General features: G+C 48.2%; 2 protein-coding genes across 3 annotated transcripts in view; one reads left to right on the top strand and one right to left on the bottom strand.

The window, feature by feature from the left end:
• Positions 1–214: 214 nt before the first annotated feature.
• LOC135897429 (zinc finger protein 64-like) overlaps positions 215–15,700 on the top strand; it is a 73,225-nt gene continuing 57,739 nt past the window's right edge. Inside the window, exon 1 of one of the 2 annotated variants that reach the window (XM_065426045.2) lies at positions 215–493. The gene's annotated coding sequence lies outside the window, so the exon portion shown is untranslated. The remainder of the gene's footprint in view (positions 494–15,700) is intronic. The other variant, XM_065426044.2, reaches the window with a different exon arrangement.
• On the bottom strand, positions 13,466–13,807 carry LOC139046922 (uncharacterized). The gene has a single exon (XM_070520876.1). The coding sequence runs from the start codon at positions 13,805–13,807 to the stop codon at positions 13,466–13,468; it is 342 nt and encodes a 113-aa protein (XP_070376977.1).

The raw sequence follows: 15,700 nt of genomic DNA on the forward strand, positions 1-15,700 counted from the left end.
TAGTCCATGTAGCAATGTAAACATTTTCAAGAAAGCAGTGTTTGGAACTTCATAGAGTGAACGAAAACAGTGCAAGTCGAAATGGCTTAGTAACAATTTTTAAAATGTTTCAAAGTGATGCTACCATAGCATGTTATTTCTCCCATAAAAAGTGCGCTGAGCCGGCAAGCGGCAAACTTCTCAATGTTGTCTGGCAACGTAGGCCTGGTCGATCCCTCTTTGTTTTAGTGTTATTTTTTCGCTGCGTGGTTCGCTTGGCGACCGCTGGGGGCCTGTCGGGAAGCCGCGTCTTGCGCTCAGCTGTGTTCTCCCTGCCGGACTTCACGTACGCAGGGGGTGGTAGAAACGCTTTTTCCTCGAGTGGGCGGCAGAGGTTCTATCCGGAAAGGAGACGCTCGCTGTATTCCAGGGAGCGTCGTCTCGCCGGTGGAAAAAAATGAACTCCAACGTGGCGTACAACGCAGCGGCGGGTACTGCGCAAGCCGGAGTGCGGGTGAGTAGACGCACGTATACTTACGCGTCGAGCCACGAGCCTGCCCGCTTGTAAACACCAGCGCTGCTCGAAAAACGGGCATTCTCACTCCGATACCGCGAGTTTTAAAAACACATCAGGGACGGAAGTCGTAGATCGACAGCAGCGAAATATGTTGCATCTTTAACGACTCGTATAGTTCTGGGTATGACACAGTTTTGTGTCCTAGCTTATGTTTGGCAAGTCGTTTTGCAAAAATGTATATTGTTATGCGGCCGTAACAATAATATGAACTTGCCTTCTGAGTATCCCTTATGTTTTGTGTTTACGATTGGTCAGTCATGTTATTATCGCACGTGCGGGGCCATTTCGCCGGCGTTTTAGGTTGCTATACTTTTTTAAATTGTTGCGATAGTAACCTTGGTTACACGCGACGCTTATATTCTCAGGCTACGCTCTGAAGTGCCAATTTTTTTTTTTTCCTTTTGTTTCAGTTGTGGAAGCCTTATTGACAATCGCTATTTTGCTACTATCGCCTTCAATTGACTATGGCATGCCAGTGCTTGGTTCATTGTTAAATGTTATCACAGCATGACTGTCTTTATGGTAGTACTAGTTTTTCGAAGACTTAATGAAAATTCCTCTTCATTGATTTTTGTAGAGGGCAACAAAACCCTGGTTTATTCATAAAGCGACAATAATTAGTTGTTCCAACTGCGTAAAAAAGTATTCGTTGATATTTCATGGCTTACGGAAAGTTGGATTTGTTCCGTAGGTTTTGTTTCTTTGTTGGTAAAAGTGAAAGTTCCATGTGCGGAAATGCTGTCTGACCAATAATACGGCGAATTTTCACTTATACCTTGCGATGCATTAGGTCGTACCATTGTGTTCCTTAAGAATTCAGTTCCCAGGATACCGCGGGCACCATAACTTTATGGCTTACACGTGCGATTTTCGTGGTCGGCAACGTTTTGAATAAAAGCTTAGTTGTTGCAGTGGTTGAACGCTGCAGTGGTGGTGGTGATGCGTTTCCTACTGTTGAGCACGAGGTCGCGGGTTTCTTTCGTTCCTGGATGCGGCAGTTGCTCCGGTGTTGCGGAACGCAGGAATGAAGCAGTTGTTTAGATTTCTCCCAGTGAGGATTACCACCCAACCCCTATGTAATAAATGTTTCTAAATTAATCCGGTGCCCGCCATCACGGTGCCTCTCGCGACCCTGGTGTAGCTTTCGGACGTAAAACCCTATTAACCATCCCAACGTTTGAACCACAGGTAAAAAAAAAAAGAAAAATTAAGGGGGGGGGGGGTGACGTGGGGACTTATTGGACCGTTGAAACGCTTGCACTTCCACAGCTGAAGACCGCGTGAAAACACTCGGCGCGGCGTCACCACAGTCGCTAACGGCTAAGCCCGTACGTTGCGCCCAGGATCACTGTGCCCTCTTGTGCCGAACCACATCCGATCGCGCCTTCGTGAGATGCTTACCCGCATTCCTGGTTTGCGCCTGGGCCATTGGACCTATTGAGCATTTCTATCGGCATGGCGAATATATATTTCGCCCACGCGCAGCAAGCTAACGGTTTCGAGCAGCGCAACGTCAATTACTTCTTTGACAAGTGTCTCCAGCAATCTACTCCTTTCCCACGAGAAAGCAAACCGACCGGGGTGACGTCACCACCCGCCCCGCTTTTGTTACGCCCAAGGATGGACCGGCGAGCCGGGGACACCGAACGTATTTAATGCGGTGTCGGCCCATTGTTGAGAGGGGCGACCCCCGGTCTGCATGATTGGCCCTGTGAGCTCACTCGCTGCTGTTTGTAAATATTCTTTATATATTACCTTTTCCCCGCAAGACCGATCCTCGCCGTCCGGCCGTTCGACCACGGTGCGTCGGCACGCTAGCGCTTCAACCTTACTCCTGCGGCTTCGCAACAGTTGTAACAGCTGTAGGATTCAGACCTGAAGTTGCAACATCCCTACGTGTGGCCCCGATGATGCGCGGCACTCTGCAGAGGTTTTGCATTTATCATCGAAGTCACTCGACACCGCCCCGGGAAGCAATCCTATACGGTGAAACCAAATATAGGAGTATATAAAGAAAAGGCAAATACCGAAAGTTATAAAACGGAGTGCGTAATTTTGTTGTTTCAACAGAGGCATGCATTAGTCAGTGACAGCTTCCGATTTCATGGATAAGTGAGTCCTCAATCTACTGCAAAGTTTTGTGATGGTCTGTAAATGTAATGTAAGATGTGTACGTTAGCCTACATCATTCAAGTTATTGCCTTATTTTTTATTTTGTTTTACAACTTGTCCTGTCATCCTGACTTTGACGATCAACAGGTTTCATTCGTGGACTTGACCTTCCTTTTCGATCTCTTTAAAGCGGAACAAATTGTTTTAAGTGTTAGCTGTTACGCGCGAGTGAAGGCGCCAGTTTTGTTGCATCAAAAACGGGGGATTATTGTGCGTCGTTCGTTGCGCTGTTACTGCACCTGCACTCATTTTTGAAAGGACCGGCGTTCGGTTTGTTGCACTGTAGTCGAGTTGCTTCGGCGATTGGCTTCAGGAAATAAGTAATTGTCAGAAGACATCTCTTCTGTTAATATTTTATTATTACTAGTAGTAGTAAAAGTAGTGTTACTGGTAGCAGTAGTACTAGTAGTAGTAGCAAGCAAGCATTGGGGTCTGTCCTCAGCTTGAAAAACGCGGCATTGGACAGAACTTGCACTCTCCTTGAAAAGTTGCCCCCTTGCTCGGCAGCCTCGTGAATATGGCTTTTGTTTTTCTTTAGCCTTTCTTATGTTTGCGTTTTCAAATGTACCTCTTGTTGTAACCTGTAGTTGTGACATAGTGTACCGTAAAACCACCACTCTTTCGCCCAGCTAATGGTGCGGATATTTGGAACTTTAATAAATGACTTGTGGAACAAAGTTGAACACGTCTGATGATTATTATGCGCATGTTGGGGCACCCGTGTCCTGTAACGACCCGCTTTGTATTTCGTACGAATCTTAGTCCCGCATTCTTTGTGCGAGGGAGGGGTGCTGTCCGAAATTGGCAACATCTGTCTATATCATGTTGCGTTGCGTCACCGCGGTTCCTCTTATTGGGCCCGTACTGTAACCGATTAGGACGATCTTTGCGTTTGTTCGTACATTCGAATTGGTTCCGTCTAGTTTTTAGTCTGTATTCAGCGCATGTGGACATGCTCTTGCGTTGGACAGATCCGACTCGTGCGGCCATTGCAAAAGTTTTCGAGCTGTAGAGGGGTGGGCTGGACGCGGCGAATGAATGAAATGAATGAATGAATAAAACTTTATTTGAAACCGAGTGAGAGCCTCGAGGGGTCGCTTGTGCTTCGGTGTCGCAGAACGTGCGGAGCAGGCGTGCGCATACGGTCGTGGGTTGCCGCGCCTGTGCCTTGACGCAAAATGCATTTCGTTTTAGATTCCAGCGCCGCACAATCGACAATGCCACAACGCACGCACGCACGCACGCACGCACGCACGCACGCACGCACGCACGCACGCACGCACGCACGCACGCACGCACGCACGCACGCACGCACGCACGCACGCACGCACGCACGCACACACACACACACACACACACACACACACACACACACACACACACACACACACACACACACACACACACACACACACACACACACACACACACACACACACACACACACACACACACACACACACACACACACACACACACACACACACACACACACACACACACACACACACACACACACACACACACACACACACACACACACACACACACACACACACACACACACACACACACACACACACACACACACACACACACACACACACACACACACACACACACACACACACACACACACACACACACACACACACACACACACACACACACACACACACACACACACACACACACACACACACACAGGCGCGCACTGACACTCGCAACCATTGATGTATTTCAGTGCAACCGCACACGAAAAATAGAAGGAGGGGTAAGCGTGAAGCGCCACTGTTCGCGTGTTTCCTTTCTGGCCTTGTCGATTGTGCGCGCAGAAGTCTACAAGAAAATGAATACGTACCAACTTTCCATACTACTTAACGCGAAATGGCCTGCTTCTCAAGACGTTGAATACGAGTTCGTGTTGCATGGCAGACAAGGACAAAACAAATAAACTACCATTAAAAAGAAAGCGAGATAAAAAAATTGCTTCTTAGCGTGAGGGACAAAGAATAAAAAGCGCCGACAAATTATGCGCAGTTTAGCACTTGCCAGGAAAGCACCTGACTGCGCGGTACGTGTCACAGAGGTACCCTTATGCACGTATCGCAAGATTTCTGGATGAAAACGCGCACATCAATTCTTGTGACATTGTGTCTTCATCGTTACTTAGAACAGTTTAACTGTCCTGCACAGGCAACCATTTACCGTGGCTCTCAGTTTGGCGATTGATGCCCTGATATGTGTTTTTAAACCGCGTTTCTTCTGGTGTGGTTTATCTTTTCTCCTCTGTCACGCTACCCTGATAAGTAGAGCTCTTCTAATAGCCAGAAATGTGAATCGAACACAAATATTGAAGAGACCTTGGAATATTAAATCGAATGCCGAATACTTCCTCGATTCTGAGCAAAGTGTAATATAAATGTGCGGAGTCTGCATTAAAAAAAATAACAAGAAACAAAAGGAAGAAGCTTATTTACATAATTTGATATATTTACTGCAGTTCAGAACTTGAAGCCGGATAAACTGAGAACTTTTATAGATTAGAAATACCTGAAAGGCGATCGTATCTGCCGCACCGTCACAATGGCAGTAACGTCACCGCACATAGCTCTAAAGGAATGCAAACATGGTGAAGGGTTTTGCCTAAACCGATAAAACAAGTTCGGAAGCTGCCTAAAGGCGAGTCATCCTTATTGAATGACTGGAAATTACTGAGGAGTAATTATAACTAGACAGCGCGTTCGCTCGGCAACTGATGCCTCTGCGCAGCAACCCCGTCTCCCCTGAATTAGAATCATTTGTAATAGTCACCACTTATCGCATCTGTATTTCTAATTGTAGTCTCCAAGAAGTGTTATCCATTGTATTCAGACAGGAACAACTATTCGGCATCTTCGAATAGTGAATTCTCGACTCGAAATAGCAAGGGTCTGTTTGATTCTTACTCGTTCGACTATTTGCGCACCCTTATTGATAAGGAATCAATTATGAGCTAGTCTAGATGTCAAGAGCAAAGATGCCTTTAAAAAATTGCCGTCTTTAAATATAATGTCAATAGGCCTCTTGACATTCTGTTAAAAGGCGGCATTTTTTAAGGGTGCAAGGCGGGTACACTGTATAGCAGTAAGTTATCAGGGTGTTCGGATATAGTAGAATGCTTTATTTTGGGCTTCATGACATGACCATGACTTTGACGCAGTGTTAGCTGGATGCGTGTGCTGTACTATTCCCGCACCATTTAACCTACCAACCTCCATATGTCATGATTTGTCAATAAAATGTGTTAGTTGCTGACCTATAGCTGTGCGCCGTGTGGTTAAGATCAGTTCTAGCGGTATTCCTCCAATTAGGTACGGCCATTATTAATATTAGGATGTTGGCTCTCGCCCAGAATTAGAGTTTACGGAGGGCCAATGCATGCTATGTATTTGTGCACATAACGGTTTCGTGTGCACTTAAAATCTAGGCGCACTAAATTGTTTTACGTGAAATCTTAAAACAAGGATGTTGAATATGCGCACAAGCCCTTGAACACGAAATTATCTCTAGATAGCATATAATATAGATCAGGGGCTCCCCAATTTCCAGGGTAAACGCGTTTAACACCACTGCAAAGCTTTTATTCCGTCCACGAAATTAAGATTCGTAGGGTGAAGCGCATAAATTATAGAACTGCTAATTCTGCCGTTTGATCCGGAGCTCCGGAACCAGGGAGACTGGGGGCGGGAGCTCCCACAGCATTGGGGGCTGTCTAGTATAGTAAATTAAGCCTTGCTTAAGCCATAAAAGTTCGGCAGCATGTTGCACGCTTGTAGCACGTGAAAGCGAAAGCCTGCTGCACACTTGGTAATGCGCCGTCTCGCATCGTCGCGTTGCTGCTCTCGCAGTTCGGCTTCTTCGGCTCGTTTTCGACGCTTAGCGGCGGCTTTGCGCGCTCGTATATCGGCGTCAAACTCGCGCCAACGACGTTTCTCTTCGACGTTACGTAGCATGCTCTCAAGGGATTGAAACGTATGCTGTTCTGTGTGTTGTAGGGGTGATTTCAGTGATAGTATGCATGCACTGTGCGCTTCACTTTGCTGAGCGCTTGTAGCTTCAGCCTTACGGGGTTATGAGCCATTTCTCTATTTTAATTTTTAATTTTTTTTGCCACTCGATTAGACGCCACGTTCCTGTATGTTGTATGCGTGATTCCAATGAATCAATGCACTGCACGCTTCACTTTGTTGAGTGCTTGTAGCCTCTGCATTACGACAAGGATGAGCCATTGCATTTCTTGCTTGCTTAGGTGGGTATGAGCCATTGCCGGTGATGATAGTTTTTGTACCGTTGGACCGGACGAGAGAGAGAGAGAGAAGAAACTTTATTAATGAATGGTCCGGCAGTTTCGTTGTGCTGGCCTCAGGTGACGTCTCGAAGTCCTTGTACTCGGGCGGCATCTTTGGCTTGCCGGACGGCCCAGAGCTGGTCTGCCAAATCTGAACTTTTGAGAGCCGCCTCCCAGCGGCGGCGACGCCGATGGAGAAGGTCCGGACGCGTTTTTTTCAAGGCCATCGGGGGTATCAGCCACCTAAGGCATTCGCCTTAACATAATAGTAAAAGCTTGTGTAGGTAAAATGAGCCCCGGATTTGCTACCCTCACACTCAAAGTACATTTCTGGAGCGCCTGTGTTTGGGGTTGGTGTGCCATTGGTTCAGATTATGTAGCGTGTTACGGACAGGGACACTGTAGAAAGAAACAAATGATACGCACACAGCGGTAGGTAATATACCAACCTCTGTGTATAATTTCTTTCATTCTGGTGTCCTAGTTCGTAACGCGCTACATTATCTTCACCAATAGAACTGCTGTAAAACATCACATAAATTATACAAAGCGGCGGGAGCCTCGGGTAGCCATTGCTGAACCTTAGCGGCGTTTGAAACCGCTGTCCCGCTTTAACACGTCAGCTTGTTGCAGCAGCAAACGGACTACCTTTTTTCTGGAGGCCATGTAAGCTGACATTTTCATTACCCTTCACGGTGGTATGGCGTTCTATTTCATGAGCTCGAGGTCGCCGGTTCGATTCCCGACCGCGGCGGCTGCATCCCGACGGGCGCATAAAGCAAAAGAAACACTCGCGTACCGCACTTTGTGTGACTTAGGTGCAAGTGCACGTTCAAGAATCCCGCGCGTGGTCAAAATTGATCCGGTTCCCCCAAATGCGGCGTCTCTCTAGCCCCGCTGTGCAGCTTTGGGACGTTAAACCCCATCAATCAATCACATTCGTTGTCGTCACGCAGCCCACCTGTAGTTCGACAAGTTTCTTCATAGACGCAGCCGACACTCCATGAAGCGCACATATATATATATATATATATATATATATATATATATATATATATATATATATATATATATATATATATATATATATATATATATATATATAGTGTTGAGAATAGTTCCGGGCAACTGTATGGTGATTTGAAGAAATCCACGTTGAAAAACGTAACAAATTTATTTTCACCGCTTTGTGCAGTGGGACATAAGACATCACGTATTCACTTGCACGGGTCCACACCCGCCCCGTACTGCTGAGCTGTTGCTACTGAGCTCGGAATTGCCAGCTAGATGCCGGCAGCGTCGGTCGCATTTCAATGAGGGTGAAATGCAAAAAACGCTCTTCTACTTAGGTTTAAGTGCACTTTTTAAGAATAAAGAAAGGAGAAAAAAAAAAGTGGCCAGAAAGAATCCGGAGTCCCCTATTACGGCGTGCGTCATAATCAGATGGTGGCTTTGGCACGTAAAACCATTGATCGGGTCCAAACATGATATACCTATAGGTTTGGGGAAGTTCCACACTTTGGCGCGGCTTTCTCATGGCCGCGCAAGGCGAAATGTCTGAGTCGCGTACTGAAAGAAAAACAAAGCGAACGGCGTGCCCGCTAATGGACTTGCTTATATGGCGCTTGCAGATTAAAATGAAAATTAAAAAAAAAAGAAATTGAGGCGCTTACGCTCGTATAATATGCGTCATGTATTGCACGCTTAGTAGTAACGTGTGGGAAACGTGTCAGAAGCCGCCATAATCGCCGTGGTGTTCAGCTGGGATGAGTTTTGTGTAAACCGTGCTATAGGAAGCATTTTTTGCGAAAGCTCGTTTGGCGATCGGCGCTGCATATACCGCTGACAGCATGCTCGAGACATGTTTTTACGCCGCCCACCCCCACGCAGGCCGGAGTTAGGTCCAGTTGAAATAGAATATCCTGGTGTATTGCGCCGCTTTGTCTTACCCTCAGCGCACCATCGTATAGCAGCAGCCTACAGTTGGCTTCTTTTTCCAATCGGCCCGCTCTCCCTTTGTTCTCTCTCTCTCTCTCTCTCTCTCTGTTGCCCTACCATCGCCGCCTGTGCGCGCCGCTGAGCTCCACCGTGAGAGGCAACGGCTTTTTCACCCGCCAACTTTTGTGCCTGTCGCACCTTTGAAATTTCAAGTTCGGCTTTTGAGTGGCGGTGAACTTCGCTAGCAGGCAAAGACGCGCGCTTTCTGGCGTATACCGCACAACCGCCAAGTGTAGGCTACATTGCACAGTGCCCACAAAATAAAGAATGGGAGCATCTTGGCAGGTCGCGTACGGTTATGGACGAGGCACCTGTTCGGTCGTATTGTTCCGCGCGCTGTCCCCTTGTCCTTTATCTGCCTTTTTTTTCTTCTCTCTCTCTCTTTGCGCAGCCTTCCGAGCAGCAGCTACTCGATAAATGTTTTCCCATGCTTGCTGCAAACTGCACGTTATACATTAGGCTATACGGGGTGCACTTTTTTGTTATTGTTGTTTACAGAATTAAAAAAAAAATCGCCCATGGTATTTTCACGTCATTAGCTAGAGTATACTCTCGGAGACGGACATTTGCCCGACAGGTCAAAATAAACGTTTGATCCATTAACAAATTTTCGCTAACTAACTTTTATACTAATTACGACACATAATGCAATTTACGAATTGGAGCCGGTGACTTCGGAAGTCATATCCACTTGGAACAAATTCTGTAGACACCAGTTGCGAAATATGCGTTCCCAAAATTTGCGACGATGCATTTTGGTGAGTGAGTGAGTGAGTGAAATAACTTTATTTTGTCCACTAGAGACGTAAGCAAACGCCACGCCACCTGGCTAGGCCCACTCGGGGACCATCAGGTGGAACCTGACGGCCCTGTCGCGAGCCCTCTGGACTGCCAGGGTTTGAGAGGTCTGATCCTGGGCCCTAATCAGCTTCTTCATTTCCTCTTGAGTGAAAGGAGGACCGGCAGAGGCGCAGCCCCACAGGACATGCTCGAAGTCCGCATAGTCACCACACAGAGGGCAATCCGGGCTTGGGAACCGGTCGGGGTACATTGTGTGTAGCGCTGCGGGGCTCGGGTAAGTGCTTGTTTGCAGTAGTCTGAGAGTGACTGCCTGGGCCCTGCACAGCGAGGAGTGCGGCGCAGGTAGGACTCTTCTTGACAGATAATTGTATTTGCATATTTCGTTGTACGAGCAGAGAGGCTCGGGTCGCCCAGGAGAGGACGCGTTGCCCAGCGCACGGTCAGTCAAACCTCGTGCAGCTGAGTGCGCCTCCTCGTTGGGGTTGATCAAGGCACCCTCAATGGTCCCAATGTGCGCAGGGAACCAGGCCAAAGAGTGATGTTTCATGTCTTTGGCACTTTGGATGATACGTAGGGCCTGGGGAGCCACCATTCCCATCTGAAAGGCCCTGACAGCGGCCTTAGAATCCGATTTTGGTGTCTTGTTTTTGAGCTTCAATGCATAAACATGCGTTTGGTAAAGTAGAACAGTGGATTTTTACTGTCAGTTTGACAGCGCATATCTCAAAACTGGTGCCAGTTTAAAAATTCGTTCGAAGGAATCTGTCTTGTGAAATGACTGGCTTCAATGAGTGTTTTGTGATGTGGACGCTAAAGTAATTAGTGATTGGTGAAGTTTTGTTAATTCGTAAATTATGGCATGTTGATTTTATGTGGAGGTAATGTCTGCCTCTTCAAGTAATGTAACGCGCCGTGGTTGCTTAGTGGCTAAGGTGTTGGGCTGGTAAGCACGAGGTCGCGGGATCGTATCCCGGCCACGGCGGCCGCATTTCGATGGGGGCGAAATGCGAAAACACCCGTGTACTTAGATTTAGGTGCACGGTAAAGAACCCCAGGTGGTCCAAATTTCCGGAGTCCCCCACTACGGCGTGCCTCAAAATCAGAAAGTGGTTTTGGTGCGTAAAACCCCATAATTTAATTTAATTAAATTTTCAAGTAATGTAGTTCAGCATCTTTGTACAAATGCCACAGGTAATTAAAGAAAAAAAATCAAAATCTGTTAACGTGAACATAAAACACCCGCTATAATCGTATGACTGGGCACTGTTGGAACCCTCGCAGTCAGGTTTTGCGCCTGTTGGCCTGTTCTCCCTTGGGATATTGTTTGAATATTGTGTGAATACCGGCAGCTGGGCTTAAAGCAGTGGGACTTGATCATTACTAAATAAGCACGCTTATATATAGACCCTCGTTGAAGGTATCATTGGCGCAACGAAGAATTTCTTAAGCGGTGTAGCACTAAAGGTGGCTGCGCTGCTGATGCAAGGAACAATGTTAGACAGTGTAAGGCTCCCGTAAAAAATTAAGCCGAGCCATGCGATCTCGCTCTTAACTAGTATGTATGTTTCGTCATATAACACCACATTCTGTCCGTGATTTTTTTAGTATTTTTGACTGCAGCTTTGATACCGTTAGTGTAATTACTTGCTTCGAGTCGTTGGTATTCCATTCCAACGCTTTCGTTGCCATTCTCGGAGGAAATTCGTCCTGATATTTTTGGCTGTCACGTGCTCCTAATGAGTTTGGTTGCGGAAGGACGAGACACTAGCTGTTTGCACGAAAAGTGTTCACATTTTCCTATCATTACACTCTAAAAACAGTTGCACCCTTTGGGGTGTATATTTGCCACACAACGATAATCATCAGTCTTGCCCGCATTTCCTTTCTTTAACGCTGCGAGCCCAGCATTTCCAAGTCACGAATGGCATGCGCGTTATCAGCATGACAGAGCATTCTCGACAGGAAAGTAACGAGCGCAGCGTTTTCGAGAAAGGAAATGCGGGCAAGACATGACGATTATCGTTGCACTCTTAAAACGGTTGCACCCTTTGGGGTGTATATTTGTCCCACAACAATAATCGTCATCTGCCTTGCTTGCGTTTCCTTTCCTGAAAACTCGGCGCACGCTACTTTCCTGTCGAGAATGCTGCGTCACACTGATAACGCGCATGCCGTTCGTGACTGGGAAGTACCGGGCTCGCAGTGTTAAAGGAAACGCGGGCAACACGGGTGACGATTAATGTTGTGGGACAAGATACGCCCCAAAGGGTGTACATTTTTCTAAGAGTGTGTGACAAATATACACCTCTATGGGTGTAAAAATTTCCATGCGCTCTTAGAAGAATTTACACCCTTTGGGGCGTATCTTGTCACACAACAATAATCGTCATCCGTGCTGCCCGCGTTTCCTTTAACTCTGCGAGCACGGTACTTTCCAGTCACGAACGGCATGCGCCTTATCAGTGTGACGCAGCATTCTCGACAGGAAAGTAGCGAGCGCCGAGTTTTCAGGAAAGGAAACGCAAGCAAGGCAGATGACGATTATTGGTGTGGGACAAATGTACACCACAAAGGGTGCAACCGTTTTAAGAGTGTAGCAGCTGAAAAGGGCGTTGGAGTCGACAGGAGGTGGCCTATTTACCAAATAATCCAAGGCGATCACTTATATGTATAGGTGTACGTGAACTACATCACTAGCTACCGATGCTTTTGGCTTCATAACCGTTTCTGCGCCCACTGACGTTGTACGCTAGCAGCTACAGAAGCATGTTATAGTGGTTCTGACTGCATCCGAGTCACCTGTCTGTGATGCCTTTCTACGGTGTACACAGTGCGTTTTCTGTGTTCCTTCCGGAGAGAGAGAGAGAGAGCCTATTCCAGGTCAGATTAAGACCCATAGAGCCTTCCGGAGTTTGTGTATGATTTCAACGAAAGCTTAGCTGCTTTACACCTGCGTCAGACCGGTGCCTCTTTGCAACACGATTTACGGGAGCTCGTGTGCGACGCGCTATCAGGCCCAGTGTGACCGACAGCTGACGCGTCTGCGAAGCAGGGCAGGTGCACACCTGTCCGTGGACCACGCGGAAAGCGAAGCGACGGCCTCCGAGACTTGTCGCTAAGCGCCTGCAGTGCCCGTGCTGGCGTACTCAACCACGGCTGTCTCGGCCTGAAGGCGCAGGCGCGGAGGACGAAAATGGCTGCTCTCTCCTCCCGCCGTCCCCGCCTGCTTCGCTGCTGTGGGCGGCCAAAAGAAGAAAACAGCCGCCCCCCTTCCGCCGGAGAGAAAAATCGATGCCTTTCCTTCTCTTTAATGTAACCCGCCCGCCGCCTGTGCGGTTCGGCGGCGCTAATCCGGCCGTGCCTTGTTCTTTTTTGGCTCCGGCGCACCCCACTGCTGGTGGCGCTCGGGCTGAATTAATTGTTATCCCCGAAAGGAGTACGCAAAAGAGGAGGGGATGCGTCAGTGCTCGTCCGGCCGCGGGAAGCGGCAGCGCTTTTCAAACTCCCGTCAAGCTGTTTGCTTTTTCGACGTTGCTGGCCGCACTCCCGCCTTTCCAGCGTCCAGAGCTCGGCCGGCGCGCTTCTATCCAAATAACACCCTTTACTTTCTATCTCTCATGTGGCCGTACCCCGCCGCCGGCCTGTTCTTCGATCTGCTTTTTTACGTCTTTGTGTTGTTCCCACTCGTGTGCGTGTCCTGTGCGAGGAGGTGGGGCGGCGTAGCAAAGAACACGGCGGCTTCGCCGACGCCGGCGCAGGGAGGGGGGTGGGGTGTTGGCGGTAGGGCGAGTCCATGAAGGCTGTGCGGGGTGGTGGGTGCCGGTGGGTGGGGTCCGGCTGCTGCTGCTCTCCCCGGGGGCGGCTGGGCTCGGCGGTAGCGGCGGCGCCTGCCATGTGGGCGACCGGGGAGGGGGTGGGGGGAGCGGGTGGTGTCCTTTGGAGCGTACCATCCTAGTTTGTCGCTGTGCCGATCCGAGGGGGGTTCGGGCGGCGAGTCTTCCTTGGCGTGTTATTTCGCTCGCGGCCTGGGCGGTGGTGTTCCTCGCCGCCTTGGCTTAGCGCCGTGATGCAAGAATGAGAGGGGGGCGGGCGGCGTGGAGGGGGTGGGGAAGAAGCTGCCTCTGAGAATACTTTTTCTTGTTTGGTTCTTTTGGTAAGAGGGGGCGAGGGGGAGTAGGGGGGGGGGGGGGGGGCTTGCGCGTGAGCGTTCCAGCTTGCTCTTGTGGCAGCCTTTTTTTTTTCTCCTTGTCGCTTTGTTTGAAGCGGGTGAGGAAAGAATATGGAGGGGGCCTCGAACAAACCAGAGGGCAGCGAAGGCTCTTTTGTGCTTTGTTAGGCAGACACAGGTTGATGCAGTGGGCGCTGTAGAACGATACTGACGTTGATCAGTCGTTGCACGTATTGCACACGTTAACTGTGCTTTGACGTATGCCAGGAAACGGTGTGGAAACTTTTTTTTTTTTGTGAGTACTAGGTCGTGGTCCAAAAGACTTCATCTTTGGCGAGAACTAAGTAATGATGATGACTTGCTCAGAATTTTGTCTTTTTTTATGCTTTGATCGTTCCTAGACGCTACAGCTTTAAATTAACACTTGCGGTGGCAGGTGAACAGTTGGAATGCGAAAAGGGAAAACATCCAATTTTCCAAAACCGCATCCGAGATCAAGATTGTTTTCCCTAGAAAAGCAGTTTGGATATGCTTAGATGGCTCACTAACAAGCTATTCGGTATGTATTTAGAACAATGAAGACCCTTGGGATAAAATGGGAGCGAGGCAATTAACGTGAGGAATTTCACCACGGCATACCACTGGCGACGACACATCATTCACGCACAGATTATAAACCTGATTCATTAATTACTTTTGTTTAGATTATTTTTTTAGAACTGTCCCATACCCGCCGTGGTTGCTCAGTGGCTATGGTGTTGGGCTGCTGAGCACGAGGTAGCGGGATCGAATCCCGGCCATGGCGGCCGCATTTTCTATGGGGGCGAAATGCGAAAACACCCGTGTACTTAGCTTTAGGTGCACGATAAAGAACCCCAGCTGGTCGAAATTTCCGGAGTCCTCCACTACGGCGTGCCTCATAATCAGATCGTGGTTTTGGCACGTAAAACCCCATAATTAACTATTAAGAACTGTCCCATGGCATACTGTAAATGGAATTATGTGATGCGTACAGTGTTCACTGTTAGCATAAGGCAGGAACGCGCGTAGATGCCTAGCAGGCAGTGGGAAATAGCGCACGTGTTTTTCAGAGCGCCGTGGTTCAGGGTATACAGGTTGTCCCACATAACTTGAGCCAAAGTTTTAAAAAGGAAAGACACTCCGTATGCGAGTTGAACCGAATGCAAATGTAGGCACTCGTCTAGAGTTGCTCGGGCTATTTTTTATTTTCCCCTTAACTAACGGATTAGTTATGTTTAATTAATCAACTTTTTAAGTATTGGCTGCAGTACCCAAGTGTGATACGCAAAGTTGTAGTGCACCTTAAGAAACTTCTCAATAAATTGTTTCCAACACGATATATATCACGTGGTCCTCCTCTTCCGCGTTCCAAAGAAAGCCCGCGAAATATGACAAAATAAAAAAAAACCTGGCGGGGCGATTGCGCACTGTTATTGTGCTCCTCTCAAGCGTGCGATGGATGAACAAAGTAGGCTGCAGCGAGACTGGCCCGCGACAGGGCGTTATGTCTGGTGTAGGTATCTGGGCATGCGGCTTTTATCGCATGACGGCGCAAATGCGTGCTGCTGGCCGGGCGGTGCCGAAACGATAAAGCGTCTAAGGAGACGAAAGAGAACAAGAACATAGCTTTATTTTTTTTTATGCTTGTAATGGG

Source organism: Dermacentor albipictus, chromosome 1 (assembly GCF_038994185.2).
Source record: "Dermacentor albipictus isolate Rhodes 1998 colony chromosome 1, USDA_Dalb.pri_finalv2, whole genome shotgun sequence".
Classification (NCBI taxonomy): domain Eukaryota; kingdom Metazoa; phylum Arthropoda; class Arachnida; order Ixodida; family Ixodidae; genus Dermacentor; species Dermacentor albipictus.